The sequence below is a fragment of the Pungitius pungitius genome, chromosome 14, assembly GCF_949316345.1.
Source record: "Pungitius pungitius chromosome 14, fPunPun2.1, whole genome shotgun sequence".
Lineage (NCBI taxonomy): Eukaryota > Metazoa > Chordata > Actinopteri > Perciformes > Gasterosteidae > Pungitius > Pungitius pungitius.
The window spans coordinates 17,938,562-17,954,349 of NC_084913.1; the positions used below are offsets into that span (position 1 = coordinate 17,938,562).

At 41.3% G+C, this 15,788-nt stretch overlaps 2 protein-coding genes across 2 annotated transcripts in view; both read right to left on the reverse strand.

The window, feature by feature from the left end:
- The window catches only part of adck1 (aarF domain containing kinase 1), a 47,500-nt gene extending 38,346 nt beyond the window's left edge, over window positions 1-9,154 (reverse strand). Inside the window, exons 1-3 of the mRNA XM_037486455.2 lie at window positions 8,942-9,154; window positions 8,194-8,333; window positions 6,103-6,186 (exon numbers count right to left, since the gene is read on the reverse strand). Of these exons, the coding sequence (XP_037342352.2) occupies window positions 6,103-6,186; window positions 8,194-8,325 (216 nt within the window). The 5' untranslated portion in view covers window positions 8,326-8,333; window positions 8,942-9,154. The remainder of the gene's footprint in view (window positions 1-6,102; window positions 6,187-8,193; window positions 8,334-8,941) is intronic.
- Window positions 9,155-11,086: 1,932 nt separating this feature from the next.
- Window positions 11,087-13,315, reverse strand: slirp (SRA stem-loop interacting RNA binding protein). Its single transcript, XM_037487363.2, has 4 exons — window positions 13,156-13,315; window positions 11,987-12,045; window positions 11,797-11,904; window positions 11,087-11,397 (listed from the first exon to the last, which is right to left on the reverse strand). Exons 1-4 carry the CDS (start codon window positions 13,259-13,261, stop codon window positions 11,329-11,331), a joined length of 342 nt encoding a protein of 113 aa, XP_037343260.1. The 5' UTR covers window positions 13,262-13,315; the 3' UTR covers window positions 11,087-11,328.
- Between the last annotated feature and the right edge of the window lie 2,473 nt (window positions 13,316-15,788).

Consider the following 15,788-nt stretch of genomic DNA (forward strand, 5'->3'; position numbering starts at 1 on the left):
GGTGCAACATAATCAGTCACCATGCATGCATATATAACCTTTTTGGTCACAATAGCATGAGAGAAATATGTATATTTCATATTTGTTCTTAAAAATGCTGTCATTCACTACAATGACATCTGGTTTGAAAATTCAGCGTCTCACTGATTCTATGTGAACAACACGGAGAGTATCAAAGTGCAGTGGTGGGACAGTACCAAAAGCAGGACATGCTGTATTTAAAAGAGCTTTAATGCCTGGAGCTTTGTGTTAGCCTGAGGTTAACTGAATACAGTTCACTTGGAAAGAGGATTTAAAACCCAAGACATCCCAGGGACACCATGAGAGTTACTTTGTTCCCCCAGAGCCCCAGGAAGCATTACACGTGCATAGGTAGATTAGTACAGATTAGGAGGATGAACCTTAACTAGTCTTTTCTTCTTTATCTACAACAGGAGATCAAAACATTATATTGGTTTGGTTTTGGATTAGATTATCTTGTATAACAGAAGTCAAAAGGTGTGTGTGTGTGTGTGTGTTTTGTGTGCAGCTGGACAGCAGAGACCAGCTGCAGTAATTGATTCCTGCCAGGGCCAAATGACTGGGATTAGTGGACTATGAACAAGACCTATTTATTACTGGGATGCTCATGATTAGCTCGTTATTCAGCTCACTGAGGCTCATCTAGCCGCCTGTCACAGGAGAGGGGGTTGTGAGGGGTAAAGCGGTGGACCCTCAGGTACACTGAAGGGTGCAGAAATAGACCCGATCAATCTATAGCAGGGGTTTCAAACTCATTTCAGGTTCGGGCCAGATACTGCCGACTTCAACCGAACGCGGGCCACTGACAATCGGCGCAAAACGGCTGACAGGGGGGTGGCGCTGACGTCGGGACGTATGCACTCCAGTGGCGGACCGTTTACTCTGCGATCTCCTTAAACTGTTTCTGCTCTGCTCACTGAAGCAAAACAATACGTGGACAATAAATATCAGAGCCAAGAGCAGCGAGTGTAGTCAACTACTGCTGCTAACACATCCCGTCAGACCAGGATAATTTATTAGATTGTTGCGTCGATTCTTACTGTGAAAATCTACGTACTTCCGGTTTAGCGGCTACACTTCGTATTTTCATTTTATGGGAAAAACCACAAAAAAATGAACAGAGTAAAAAGTTGTTGGTATGTTTTTTTACGGTAAAAGGGATAATGATAAGGTACACAGCGAAAGTTGACACAAGCGGTATGTAATACAGACTGTGAGGCGCGCTTTCGCGGGCCCCCGAATGCGTGACGACACACTGAGAGTGCATTGTGGGATTTGTAGTATTATGGTGATGCGTGCGATATACCGGTGGGCCAGCTCCAATAGTAAATAGATTTGATCATGCGGGCCAAAGATAATTCATTCACAGGCCGGATATGGCCCGCGGGCCACGAGTTTGACACATGTGATCTATAGTCTAAATAATTATATATATATATATATATATATATATATATATATATATATATATATATATATATATATATATATATATATATATATATATATATATATATATATGGTTCTGTAATAATTGCAGACTTTTACTACGCATGTTGGAGTACAACAAAACCTTTAAGTGTGGTGCTGCGTCAGCTTTCCCCTGTGCTCCACGTACCTTAGGATTCTCCCCCTTCCGATTTGTCAAGGTCAGCAGTTCTTTATCCCGCCCCCAGAGGAGCTGAAGGACTGGCGGGCACACCAACATGCTGATGTACTGACATCTAGTGGTGCTAAAGGGCTTCCCTGAGCAATATTACCACAATGCACATTTAGGATGTCAAAAGTAGGCACAGTAGGTTTTTTTACTTTCACTTTTCAAACTTCAGATTCTATATTTCAGAAAAAATATTGTACTTTTTTTTGTACTACATTTATTTGACAGAAATTAACTAATTTCATCTCCATGACTCAACCCATTCTTCATACCACGTTAAATGCTCCTTAGGTTCACAGAACTGAGACAGACTCCTCAAACATGTAGACAAACGTCTTCTATTTTCTAGTTATACCAGGGGGCTATTGCACAAAAGTAAAATAAAGAAATCCAGGATAAGTGAAAAGGCGCAGCTTGAAGTGTGATCTTAAACGAGTCGGGCTGAGAAGGGGGAGCTGAGTCGATTCAGGTGCACATAGCTGGGATCAGTGCACGTCCACGGCTTCCTTAAGTAGACCACGGTATCGATCAGATGCAGGATATATTATGCAAAAAATGAAATATGGCAGCTGTAACCAAACAGAGAGAAAAAGCCTGGAAGACAATCGCGGACCAACTGAATGCAGAAGGATTTAAAAAGATCTACTTACTAGGAAAGTTATACACTCACAATTAATGTTCACATGTCAACATTGCCCTTAGGTGTAGCCAACATACTTTATTCATGTGAACTAAGTAAGCTACATCTGATTTTACAATTATCTGTAGGCACGGTTTGTAATGAGATGTGAATTGTGGAGAAGCCTAAACTCTCTATAAGAGGGGAAGAAGCAGGGAGGGGGTGGAAGGAGGGGCAAGAGGCATTTGGGATTGCATGATCAATCCAGAGATAAGCACCTTCCTCCATCACCCAGCGCTCGCTCATGGTCCTGCAATTTTACTTTCATGCATATCATTTGGTCTCATTCCTTTGTACTGTAATCTGCCACATCAGCAATGGACAGCAGAGGGCATCTGGTAAGACAAAAGCCCCTTTCCCACTGCTGCAAGGACCATGTGACGCTTGCACATATAAACAAACACATAGCCATATTGCTCCCAGTCTCGGACTGCAACAACACGGGGGGCAAGAGAGTCATTATTTAATATAGGATACTTCTTCTCATTGGTATCAGAAAATACATCGGAAAATATGATTGTCATGATACGAGTCAATTGTATCGAGCAGACAAAATCATGTCATTACCAGGACATTAACACGTTCGGATATTAACCTCAGACAAAACAGAGGTTGTCTTATTATGCCCAGAGTCAATTATCTAGTGACATAGTTTTTCTGGATAGCATTGATATCCAGTAGTTTCATAAAGAATCTTGAGTAATCTTCAACCAGGATGTGACTTTTATCTTTTAGAGAAAACAAACTTGAAGGACTTTCCCGTCCATCATTAAAGAAATCAGGCCCTTTCTTTCTAAAAATGATGCAGACAAATTAGTTCATGCATTTGTAACTTATAGACTAAATTAGTGCAATTCTTTATTATCATGCTGCTCTTACTTGAGGTGTCCTAGACTCGTAAAAAGTAGAATATGAGCCAGTAGAGGGGTCACACCTTTACTGGCTCATATTCTTTCATATTCGTTTTGCCCTTTTCATCCCCATGTGAGGGTCTTTGAACCGAGGGTGTATGTGTACAGATTGTAAGGCCTTCTGAGGCTCTCTCATCATTCTTATTTCCATTTCTAATGTATGTAGACATGGACTTGGTTAAATGTAGTTAGATGTAGTTAACCTCGGGGGATAACACACAAACACACACTTAATGTAGAGGACAAGAAGCCATCTCCGTCCTCTCCTCGCAGGGAATGCTGCTCCACTAATTTGGGCGACCAGAGTGCTCCCATGCCTTTTCTAATTGGCTGTGAATGGCCCCTCGGTCCACTCAGGGCAGCCTTTGATGAGCTCGGAAGACTCACTGCTTAAGTGGCTTTTGAATGAAGCTCTTCACAAGAGGCTGAATAGCAGCTTGGCTGCTCCGCCGGGAGGTGACCACAGGGCGACACGCTAGCAGGGTTACAAGGAAGATGAGATGCACAACCAGATGCAGCTGACACAACCCAGCCGTGTTTCTCATACATCAATATAATTGTGGCCAAGGAACCAGTTGTATATATTTATATATTTTGTATCCTTTAATATTTGTGGTATTTATAATAGTTATTTGGTAGTTATTACATATTCTGAATATTGTTTATATTATACTGGAGCGCCAACTAGCGTTCATGACTTCAGACAACAACAAACCACAGTGAACATGGACGAAGAAGCTGACGAGACCGTGTCGGTTGGCCCCGTGAATGGGAAATCTTATTATAAATAACAAACGGATACGGTCGATAAGAGCATGGTTGTGTGCAAGCTATGCAACAAGGAATTCGCATCGGGCCTCAAGTATCACCTCAACGCAAAACAATTATCAGCTAGCGTGGACGTTACAAGGACCCACACCCAACCCACACTGCACCAGATGACTGGTTTAAGGACCAGGGTAACTAAGTCCACGTATGAAAAAATAACCAATGTTCTGAATGTACTTGAAAGTATTGTGGTCGACTTAAAAAAAGAGTTTACAGAAGGTCTACTTACCTATAGGCTACCTGAATTTCTGAAAGTACTATATTTCTAAATATGCTATTGCTACACTTGTCTGCTGTAATTGGTTGAACAAAAATAAAAATCCATGTGAAAAAAATTACTTCTTACTGTTCTCAGGTCAAATATTTATGCAATTAAAATGTGATTAATTTTGATTAATTAATTACAAAGCCTTTAATTAATTAGATTAATATTTCTAATTACATACATACATACACACACCAAAAAAACATCCACCAGCTGCCACTGCATTTCAGTCTCCAACATAATCAGTGATACATGAGGGAATATTTAGCAACCAACAAGACAGATTTTCCTCTCAGTCTATCAGTGAACTATGGGAAAGCACATATTAGACTTATGAGGTGGACACAATGAATCCTTATGTATCTGCAACATATCTAGTGAAGCAATGTTGTACTGATACTTTGCTATACAAATACTACTGAAGAAATAGCCCCAGTAAGTACACTCACCGGCCACTTTATTAGGTACACCTGTCCAACTGCTCGTTAACACTTAATTTCTAAGCAGCCAATCACATGGCGGCAACTCAGTGCATTTAGGCATGTAGACATTGTCAAGACAATCTCCTGCAGTTCAAACCGAGCATCAGTATGGGGAAGAAAGGTGATTTGAGTGACTTTGAACGTGGCATGATTGTTGGTGCCAGAAGGGCTGGTCTGAGTATTTCAGAAACTGCTAATCTACTGGGATTTTCACGCACAACCATCTCTAGGGTTTACAGAGAATGGTCCGAAAAAGAAAAAACATCCAGTGAGCGGCAGTTCTGTGGGCGGAAATGCCTTGTTGATGCCAGAGGTCAGAGGAGAAAGGCCAGACTGGTTCGAGCGGATAGAAGGGCAACAGTGACTCAAATAACCACCCGTTACAACCAAGGTGGGCATAAGAGCATCTCTGAACGCACAGTACGTCCAACTTTGAGGCAGATGGGCTACAGCAGCAGAAGACCACACCGGGTGCCACTCCTTTCAGCTAAGAACAGGAAACTGAGGCTACAATTTGCACAAGCTCATCGAAATTGGACAATAGAAGATTGGAAAAACGTTGCCTGGTCTGATGAGTCTCGATTTCTGCTGCGACATTCGGATGGTAGGGTCAGAATTGGGCGTCTACAACATGAAAGCATGGATCCATCCTGCCTTGTATCAACGGTTCAGGCTGGTGGTGGTGGTGTCATGGTGTGGGGAATATTTTCTTGGCACTCTTTGGGCCCCTTGGTACCAATTGAGCATCGTTGCAACGCCACAGCCTACCTGAGTATTGTTGCTGACCATGTCCATCCCTTTATGACCACAATGTACCCAACTTCTGATGGCTACTTTCAGCAGGATAATGCGCCATGTCATAAAGCTGGAATCATCTCAGACTGGTTTCTTGAACATGACAATGAGTTCGCTGTACTCAAATGGCCTCCACAATCACCAGATCTCAATCCAATAGAGCATCTTTGGGATGTGGTGGAACGGGAGATTCGCATCATGGATGTGCAGCCGACAAATCTGCGGCAACTGTGTGATGCCATCATGTCAATATGGACCAAACTCCCTGAGGAATGCTTCCAGCACCTTGTTGAATCTATGCCACGAAGAATTGAGGCAGTTCTGAAGGCAAAAGGGGGTCCAACCCGTTACTAGCATGGGGTACCTAATAAAGTGGCCGGTGAGTGTAGTTTGTACATTGCACCCATTTGAGCACAGCAAAGTGAAATTTGATGGAGTCAGTGTATTACAAAGTGTAGTCCTACCTTGGATTTGAGTGCCCAGTACTCCTCGGTGTCGTATTCCACATGTTTGAAAGCAGTGATATAGTCGAAACTGATGAGCACCGTCTGCAGAGTAGTGACATGTGAAGAGCAGAGTCAACAAGTACACTTTTCTTTAAAAAGCTAATTAGAGTTGAATAAGATTCAACTGAACATATATAAAGGGTGTAAACAAGAATGGGATGACTTGGTTCTGGGTGAACGATTAGCATAACTGAACAGAGATCAGGCAGCGTTGACCACTATCTGGAGCACTTTCAAGACGACCCGAGTGGCACTTGGACACACTTTCTAGGATCATCAACACTGTTCATTTGAAGTACTTTATATAATAATGGCAGCAAGGCAATTTTATTTGTATAGAACATATTCAATTCAAAGTGCTTGACAACAAAAACATCCAATTTTTGACAAATCAAAGTGTCACACTATACACCCCTATCATTCGCACTAACCGCCGAACCCTGGGGGACCGAGCCTTTGCCATCGCCGCCCCCACCCTTTGGAACTCACTCCCACAGCCCATTAGAAACTCTGACTCACTACCTTCCTTCAAATCAGTGCTCAAAACCCACCTGTTCAAACTAGCTTTTTCGTAAACCGCCTTTTTTGTTTTTTTCCCCCATGTAAAGCGTCTTTGAGTGTCCAAAAAAGCGCTATACAAGTTCGATTTATTATTATTATTATTATTATACCAAGTATAAGTGTCATCAATACCATTGTCTCCTTGGAGAAAGTGTCCACAGAGTGTCCACAGTACTGTCTGGTGCTCCCACAGTGTCCAACCCAGACTACATTTTAGTTTCTATCAATTGCTAACAAGCATTGTTCAACAATGAAACCACACTTTCAAAACTCTTCATACAGTCTGCATTACCATGATTAATTCTGACCAAACAGTTAATCAAACCAACAAAACACTTCATACCTAACCCCTAATTGCTCCCCAGGCAAAAATGTAACGCATGGGTTATAATGCAATGTAAGTCACTTTGGATATAAGGGTCATCTAAATGACATGTAATGTTATGTAATAACACACTGACCTATTAAAGACTAGCAACAGGGAGCTGTTGAAAGTTTGAATGAATTTCCACATACAAACATTATGTCATTATAGAATAACCAATTCTTAATTTATTGAATGTACTAAAGCATACTCATGTAACAAGAATAAATCAGAAATTATTAATTATTAATTAATATTAGTTTTCCTGCACATCTGAAAAGTTTCAGCCTCTCCCTCCTCTCTGATGCAACCTTCAGATTCTAAACCACAACAATTACTATATTGTGAGTTAATTTGCATTGTGCATTAATATGTATCATCTCACCTGTTGCTTTGCTGGAGAATTCGTACTATTGAGGTAATTGTTGAGCGGTGCAGACTTGGCTGCAGCCTCAGACTCTCAAAGTGAGTATTTCATCAGACATCAGTCTCCTTTGTCCTCCACACACTCGCTCTTCTTTCCCCACAGACCTGTCTTCTGTGATCTCATTTACAAACTAAATCTGTTGACATTGGAACACCTAGGTCGGCTTTTAGCTGAACTCACAATTAGCTTGGACTGATAATTCTTTGATTTTCCAAATAATTACTTGCAGAAATGCTTGAGATTTGTCATCATTCTGATTTGAATGTGCTTTCATCAGTTTTGAAAGCAGTGTGTTAGAATATGAGAAATATCCTGGAAATATACAGCTTTTTGCTGTTTGTGGAGTATGAAAGACAAAAGTGTTTTTATAATGCATTTTTTCTGAAAGCTTTGAAAAATGATTCACAGTTTGGTCCGTATACACTTGTGTGTCGCTGAATGTGTGAAGGGTTTTGAAAATGTGCTTTGAGTGTTGAACAATGCTTGTTAGCGATTGAAAAAAAAAAAAACAGTGCTCAAATTCAAAACAATATTTATGAACGCGCCTAAAACACCTGAAAAACCCAGAAGATAGTCATCTTAAAAGACTATTTGGCATCACCGGATGTTAAACAAACACATCAAGAGAAAAACATGAAAGATGAAATCATCCACAATCCCTGAATAAGGACAAGTAAGTTGGAAGTGTGCCGCTCACGGTGGTGGCAGCTCGTCCAAAGCGGATCACACTCAGGTCATTGAGGTTCAGCTGTCTGTTGTACAGGTAAAACCCGGAGGTGGCAAACACTGCTGTGGCCAGCGAGGAGACTTTGAGGAGGTGACCAGCCATCAGAGTAACTATGGGAGGAAGAATGAAGAGGAAGAATCCTCACACAACTTTTGATGACAGGATATGAAAAGGGGGGGGGAAACACATGGTTATCACCATTTACACCTACATAGCACTGTATTTTTATTCCAGAAAATGTTCATGTGGTCCACTATTGAATGTTGACAGCATTTTACTGTACCTCGTGTTTCCGGGTGCTCGGAGCCTAATCAGCATTACAATGACTACGTCGCTGCGCGCGCCCTCTACTGTATTGGATCTCATTTCGATCTACTGCATTTGTACACACACGTGACAGTTTCTTTTGAAAACCGGAAGTTGTCTCAGGTGAAAATTTCCGCTACCTTTGCAAAGTCCTTCAATCGCTCCCATTTGAGTGCGCATACCATGAATGTGATTAAACAGGAACTAAAACGGTTCAGTGTCTGCTGCCTTTATTTGAGTAATGTCGAAGGAGATCGGTTCACGAGGCAGCACAATTCAACTTGTAGAACACTGAATGCACATACTGGCTACGTTTTGTAACTAGCCCCGCGAAGTGGATACTAGTCACTACCAGTCACGATGTAAAATATTCCACAAAGCCTTGTGAAACAACTCGTAAACGTGAACTTACCAGTAGACCCATGTGTTCTTACAGGGAACTACGCGAGATGTCTTCACTTTAGCTTCTGTTTTCACCTAAGAGAGAAGGACTCTGGTTGACGTTGTGCTGCTACATTCAGTCTCACGATACTTGACAGTGGCTGTGTCTCATTTGGTCGGCTGCAGACTTGCGCTTTATTCGTCAACCGATTGCGTCACTTTGGCTGCAACGCAGCTGTCTCATTCCGTCAGATCCTTCAAATACGCTCAAGAAATGGAGACTTCCGGTCGGCGATTCGGAGAACACACCTAATGTAGCCTTTGGGGCCCCGCATAACCCATCATGCATTGCGGATTGGATGATCCTTTTATTATTTTCAGGATGGAGACAGGTTAGCCAACAGGACTCTGACAATAATAATAATAATAATAGCCTTTCGAGGAGGCCGCCTCTGGATTGGGACACAGCTATATGTATGTGCGAAGGAGAGGAAGCAGAGTGCAACACTGCTTCAGCACATCGTCATTCAATCTTGCAATATCAATGAATCAGTATTTACTTTTCTCAATGTAGATTTTTAGACATTTCCGTAGATATTAAAGGGAATTCCATTAATTACATTTAAAAGTAAACTCCTGCTTCCCCGCTGCCGGCTCACTTACCTTCGTCCTGAATATATTAAATCTTTGTCAACCCGCACTGCATAATGGGTTATGCTGGGCCGCAAAGGATAGCTCCAAAACTAAGAAAAGTACTAACTTTGTTTCTTTATGCTTCCCCCCACAGAAGCTTCTGTGGATGGTGTCTCTATATGGTGGTTGCCCCTGCGGTGGCCCTGCCGTATAACCGGCTTACTACCCGCATTAATTGAATCATCTGTTATAGGAATTGAATGTATTGTACATCTTTTACATTGTTTATTCTGTACGCATGACATCCATTGCAGTCTGTCCATCCCGGGAGAGGGATTAATCATTGAGCCGGTGTCTGTCTGTATTGATGTGGATTTAATAGTCACATGGCTGAATGATGACATGTAGTGTTAAAGCTTATACAGTATACAGACTACTACATATCACCCAAGTGCATAACCCTGTTTATTTGTGTGGGAATAAAACAACCTCATTAATCCCCATGGATGAATGACTTTTCTGCATGTAGTCCACTCAAACAGAAACTGGAGAGGCATTAGAGGGAGGTGATGCTACTACTCAGCTGATCCATGTTGGCGACACGTCTTCTGTTGCAGGCACAGTCTCTGGGAGGTAGAACAAAGGACTTCCTGTGCTGTTCTGTTGTCCTTGGTGCAGGGAACTCTTCCAGACCACCTTGTAGAGGAGAAGCTGTTCTCTAGTGGGCTTGAAAGCGTCCTTACCGCTAACAACTGTTAGCATGAGGATTTTTAGAAAAGTAACCTTTTTTCCCCTTTAATATTTAGAATATCAATTTCACTTTAAAAAGCCAGACCAGTGAGGAAGACCATGTAGAGAACCTGTTTTAAAGAATGAAATGCCCGTTTGACAGTGGTGGTACAAAACTAAGTACAGTACTTAAAATTAATGTGCAGTCCACTATTGAGTTTGTTTCCATGTTACATGCCACTTCTATTCGACAGTTAAGATTTCCCTGCCTACTTGTTCCAAACTATATGCATTGAAGTGCTTAAAACATTGTTAAAAAGAAAACTAACAATACATTAAGTTCTTAAAACACATAAAACTCCTTAACAGTGAAGTTCATTGATGGAAATGTCATAATGACTTGATGTTGGCAAAATTATTAGAAGAATCAATTATCAAAACAGTCAAAATGTATATACACACATTAGAGCATCAATAATAATGATCTAATATATCGATACCCAGATGGATACTCAAAACTAAACTTACCTTCATGTTTGAAGTAAGATTTTAAATTCAGATCTTTTACTTGGAGTGTAATGGGAGTATTTATACAGTGTGGCAATAGTACTTTCATTTAGGGATGAGAACACTTCACCACCACTGCAGGCGTTTATGTCCCCGTGGTGAATAGGTCAGCTTTATTCGGATGATTTCACCTGCTTTACCAGTTACAATCCATAGTTTGAAGCACCAGATCCTGCACTCAAGTAAAAACACCTAATTAAATACTACGGCACAAGTGAAAGTCTGTATCTAAAGACAAAGGACAGAATGAATCCCAACACTGTTTTATTGCTCTAATCGTAAAATTAGAATTGTGATGCCTACAAGAATTACGATAGTATTAGTGACAATAATGACTGCTACACATTAAAACAATGGTAAGCATAGTCAATAAAAGGTGTACAAACGCAGAGAAATAGATTATCTATACAGCACACTGGTAAAGTGGTCTAAATGTCTCAAACATCAAGCAGCAAGGACAAATTGAGTCTTCGGGAAGAGCACACAGCTTCACTCATGTTCACTGTCTCGGTTTGACCTCTGCCCTACAAATGGACGTCTGTTCCTCTGAACCTGCATCTGAAAGCAAAAGGATAGCATGCAAAGATAATGATGAATTATTTTCAGGTATGAGGTCTAAAAGCATGCCTATATTGCTGCATTGGGACTAGCGATAATTGTAGAGAGCTGTCTGTGTTCATCATTCACAGCACAGACCATCATTCTGACTTAATTTTAACACGGACATATCCACATAACGATTGAGAAATGGAATTTGGTTTGAACATAAAACAAAAATTTGACTATAAATGCAGGACAGGAACATATGAAGAAAAAAGGCAAAGGAATAGAAAATAAGAAGGCCATAGTTAAGAAATGCATTAATAGCTAAAGAAATATCTGTAATTGCAGATATCAGAGGTCCGATATGATACTGACATGGCAAGGACGAACTTCATAACGTTGAAGTAGGTTTACCTTTGCTCCTTCCAGCATGTGTGGGTCTTTTTGAAGAGCATTGTTCAGTCCTTCCTCTGTTGTGAAACCCACCCAGCAGAAGCCTCTGTGGAAGCCCGTGTCTTTATCCTGGAACACAAGCAACGTATGCACCATTGAACACGTTTGGCAGGAAGAGTCTTTCAGTGCTTCTAATGCTGTGACAACTTACAAATGGAAGAAGACACTTCTTCACAGGGCCAAACTGTCCAAAGTACTCTCTCATCTCCTCTGCAAAACAAACGGCATCACCAATATGGGTGCATAAAGAGGCTGTTAAACCTACATAAACAGCAGCAGCTGCTTTTTGCCTCCGTCCCACATTCACAATGCATTACATAGATCCATTAAGCTGGAGCAAAACATCAAACAGACAGCGGCTCTAAACCAGGGGTACGTTTCAAGTAGGAGGTTCAACAAACTCTGAGTCAAACCCTAAACTCCGAGTTTTGGGTTTCAGAACAGCTGTTTAGAGTTGGTTCAATGAACTCAGAGTAGGTTGGCTCGGAGTTGAGTGCGTGCACTGAAAGCAGCACGAATGGAGCCATGATACAACGAGATTCCATGTTTGCAAATAAAGTTATTCTGCACTGCTGGGTGACGTTAGTTATATGAGGACAGGTGAGGTTATGGACATATTTGATGGACTGTGAAGAAATACGATACCGTTCAAACAAGTAATGTTAATTATCTGTAAATGACAATATATCTAACTCAATATTCTCTCCCGACGTTTAACACCCTGCAAAGTAAAACCGCTTCTTCATCAACAGGATCGTCCAGAAAAGGACGTGCCATGTTCCAGAAAACACTTTAGTCTTTAACGTAACAGATCTTATTTTGTTCATATGGGGAAACTGCGATAAAATCTGCGACTGTCACTGTGCTTTAGTTACCTTCCTTTCTGAAACAGACAACCCAGAGTTTTCCTCATGTCAGGGTGAACAAACTTTGAGTTTCCACTTAACCAGCTTCTTTAAACGGACTCTGGTTTATACTGGTGTATAAACCAAACACGTGCACTGATGTCGCGAGGCTCTCGGTAGGCGAGTCCTCATCGTTAGCATCAAGCTGCATTAGCTTTAGCAAGGTGAACTGGGTAACCCGGACACGCTTTATGGTGCACATTCAACTGAGAAGCAGCTTTTATCGGTTCAATAAAGGCCAGTCCGCCTTATAAGTAACGTTAGTTCTCACATTGTTCGATCGCTACCCACGCCCTAATCGAAGCGGTTAAGTTTGCTAAGGGTACAAATGTAAGTGAACATGTACAAACACGTTGACTGGGTCAATGCAGGGCACTCAGTATGAACGCGTATTTGAACCATTCAATAAACTTACTGCCGGCTACAGTCCACGGTATTTTAGACACGAAGACCTCGAACACTTTCTTGGATGGCAGCGACATGTTTTGTCCTTGTATCGTTCTTCTTCGATGGTGGCGCATGGACCGGTGTTACACCGAAATCTGTGACCCATCAGAAACTGACCGCAGAGGGCGCTGTTTCACATCGTCTGCTCGTGCGTGCTAGACAATGGAGGGCGAAGAAGAGCGCCTACGCAAACGGCGTATACGTTAATACATTACGTCCATGGATGAAAGCATCATATTGTAGTTGTTAGCGCACATTTGAGTTGTTTTGTACTCGTATTTTCCGCCGTGCTGTTTGTGTCTTAAACTAAAAATAACTTCCTTTCAAACTTCTTAACTTAACGTCGGATATGTCAATCCATTTATTTATATAACAAAAATAACAAACAATTCGGTTCACAATCCGCCGTGCCTAACGGTCAAAAGTTAACTGCCTCGCTGTGCGCCACACCTGCACTAATTAGCCCTGGTGTTAAATAGGTTTGTGGCAGAAACAGCGCCACCCCATTGTGGTATTCAGAATGGCTCCAACAAACTTTATGTCGAAGTTTATAAGTAGGCTACTACTTTACTTAAGTAACGTAATGTAATTGTATGACCTGAAGTTAGTTGTTAAAGCAACTTTTGTTGTTAAAGCAAATGTTTGTCAACATTCAGCCTTCGTAACAGTCTGCTCTGTGGATGGAGATGTGAGGTGTAGTTAACGGACCGTCAGACCCTCCAGCACCAGGCGGTCAGCTCATCTCAGCCCAAAGAGAGCAGCCTGTTTTCGGCGAGTCTTCTGTGAAATGCTCCGGCGGTTTTCACGTCTCCGTAGCGGTTATACATTGAGATTTAACTTTACTATAACGAGTCTTCATAAGTTTTAATGTGCTGTCAGAGACTGATGTTGTTCACCGGTTACGTCTGTTTGAGGACAGAGTTTAGATTCATAACGTCATGTTTAAATGTAACTTTAACGTATTGTCTGTATCCGCAGAGTGCAGCTTGTTTATTGTCCATCATTGTGCATTAAAACTAACGATGTTTTAATTAAAGGACATGAAGAGACCGTCATCGAGACTCTAAATCGGCAGCAGAACTTCAGTAATAATAATTAATAAAATAATTCCACATATGAATTATTGTATAGTTCTCTGTAAGATATTTGTGTGGTCAGCAGCTTGCTGTACGAGGACCACTACACTGATTATCAGCCTCCTGATGTTTGAGTAACAAGACAAACGGTAGGTGTGTGTGCATTCAAATATTTGGGTATAAGTTTATTTTTGGTTACTGTATCCAACCTCCTCCTCCTAAAATGATAAAGCTAATTATTTTATGACTGATTATATATATATATATATATATATTTGGTGCTCAATATTATATATACAATTTCTAATTTTAAATGAAAATGAGACAAAAGCTTGTTAATAGTAAAATATTTAAGTCAACAACTAAATTAAAACGTATTAGCAAGACCAGCTGACGTGTCGACGTCATCAAGTCAGCTGCTGTTCCAATTGCGGAAATGACCGTTCTCCCGAACCTGCGAGTCAGGAATCCCGAGTCTGTCTCCCGAGTCTATTTTCGCGGGAACACGAGTCCGTTCTCGCCGTCTTAGGTATTGAGAAAGGGCCAATGTTTGACCATGAGGCTAATTGCGAGGAAAGGTTACCTCCCCTAAATATGTAGTTCTTTCTTTTGCGCCCTTTGCTTAGGCGCTCTTATGTTTACGCCGTTTGCGTCGTCGCTCTTCTTCGCCCTCCATTGTCTAGCACGCACGAGCAGACGATGTGAAACAGCGCCCCCTGCGGTCACAGTTTCTGATGGGTCATACAGTAGATTTCGGTGTAACACTTGTTTGTGGCATGCCTCCACCAGTCCTTGATGCTCCTTCCCTCTTGATACTATGGTAAAAAAGTGATATATTTTCAGCCTTCCTCTTTCCACACTAAACGTCCAAACCGTATAATGTTTATATAAATAGTTAGTGGCTAATCTTTTCCTTCTTTATTTATTCATTCAATGTATTTTGCATAGCCCCAAATCATGTCCAAATACGACATCCTCTGTCCATGTGAAAGGAAAAAAGCAAATCGACAAAATTCCAGAAGTTACAAGTTCTTTCGAGGCGCTGCTCTGTGAATGGATCAGAGGTTCGCAGTTTGATAGAAATGAAGTTATGTTAAGGGAGGGAAGAAGAGAATGAGAAATGTATACAAGACCATAAAGCAGAACAGCTTCAACGGTGTATGCCAGCAGTTGGACTTGGGTAAATTGATGACAATTCAAGGACAAAACAGACAAAGTTCGGTGTGCTGACTTCAATGCTCAGAGTGCAATGTGTGTGTGTGTGTGGGGGGGGGGAGGGCGGGTACACACACATTCAAGTGAAGGGTGATATAAGATTTAATAGACGCCAGGGATTTAATCTTCATGTTAGCGGTATGAGGATAAACATAAGGTATACTCTAACAGCATTAGATATCACATTAGTATCAAAGTCACTGGCAGGGGTCAGTAAATGGCATGTTTTAACAGCAGCAACAGTGATCATTACCCAGTATCATGTGTGGGAGAACGAGGGAAAGTCGGACTAGGAGGAGGAATCCCAAAA

What these genes read in the sequence shown, in the direction of transcription:
- slirp (XM_037487363.2), bottom strand. Translation starts at nt 13,261, where the DNA reads ATGCGCCACCATCGAAGAAGAACGATACAAGGACAAAACATGTCGCTG. An exon ending in AGAAGTGTCTTCTTCCATTT is followed by an intron (nt 11,905 to 11,986) that starts GTAAGTTGTCAC and finishes CTTGTGTTCCAG; the next exon opens with GATAAAGACACGGGCTTCCA. An exon ending in ACATGCTGGAAGGAGCAAAG is followed by an intron (nt 11,398 to 11,796) that starts GTAAACCTACTT and finishes TTTTGCTTTCAG; the next exon opens with ATGCAGGTTCAGAGGAACAG.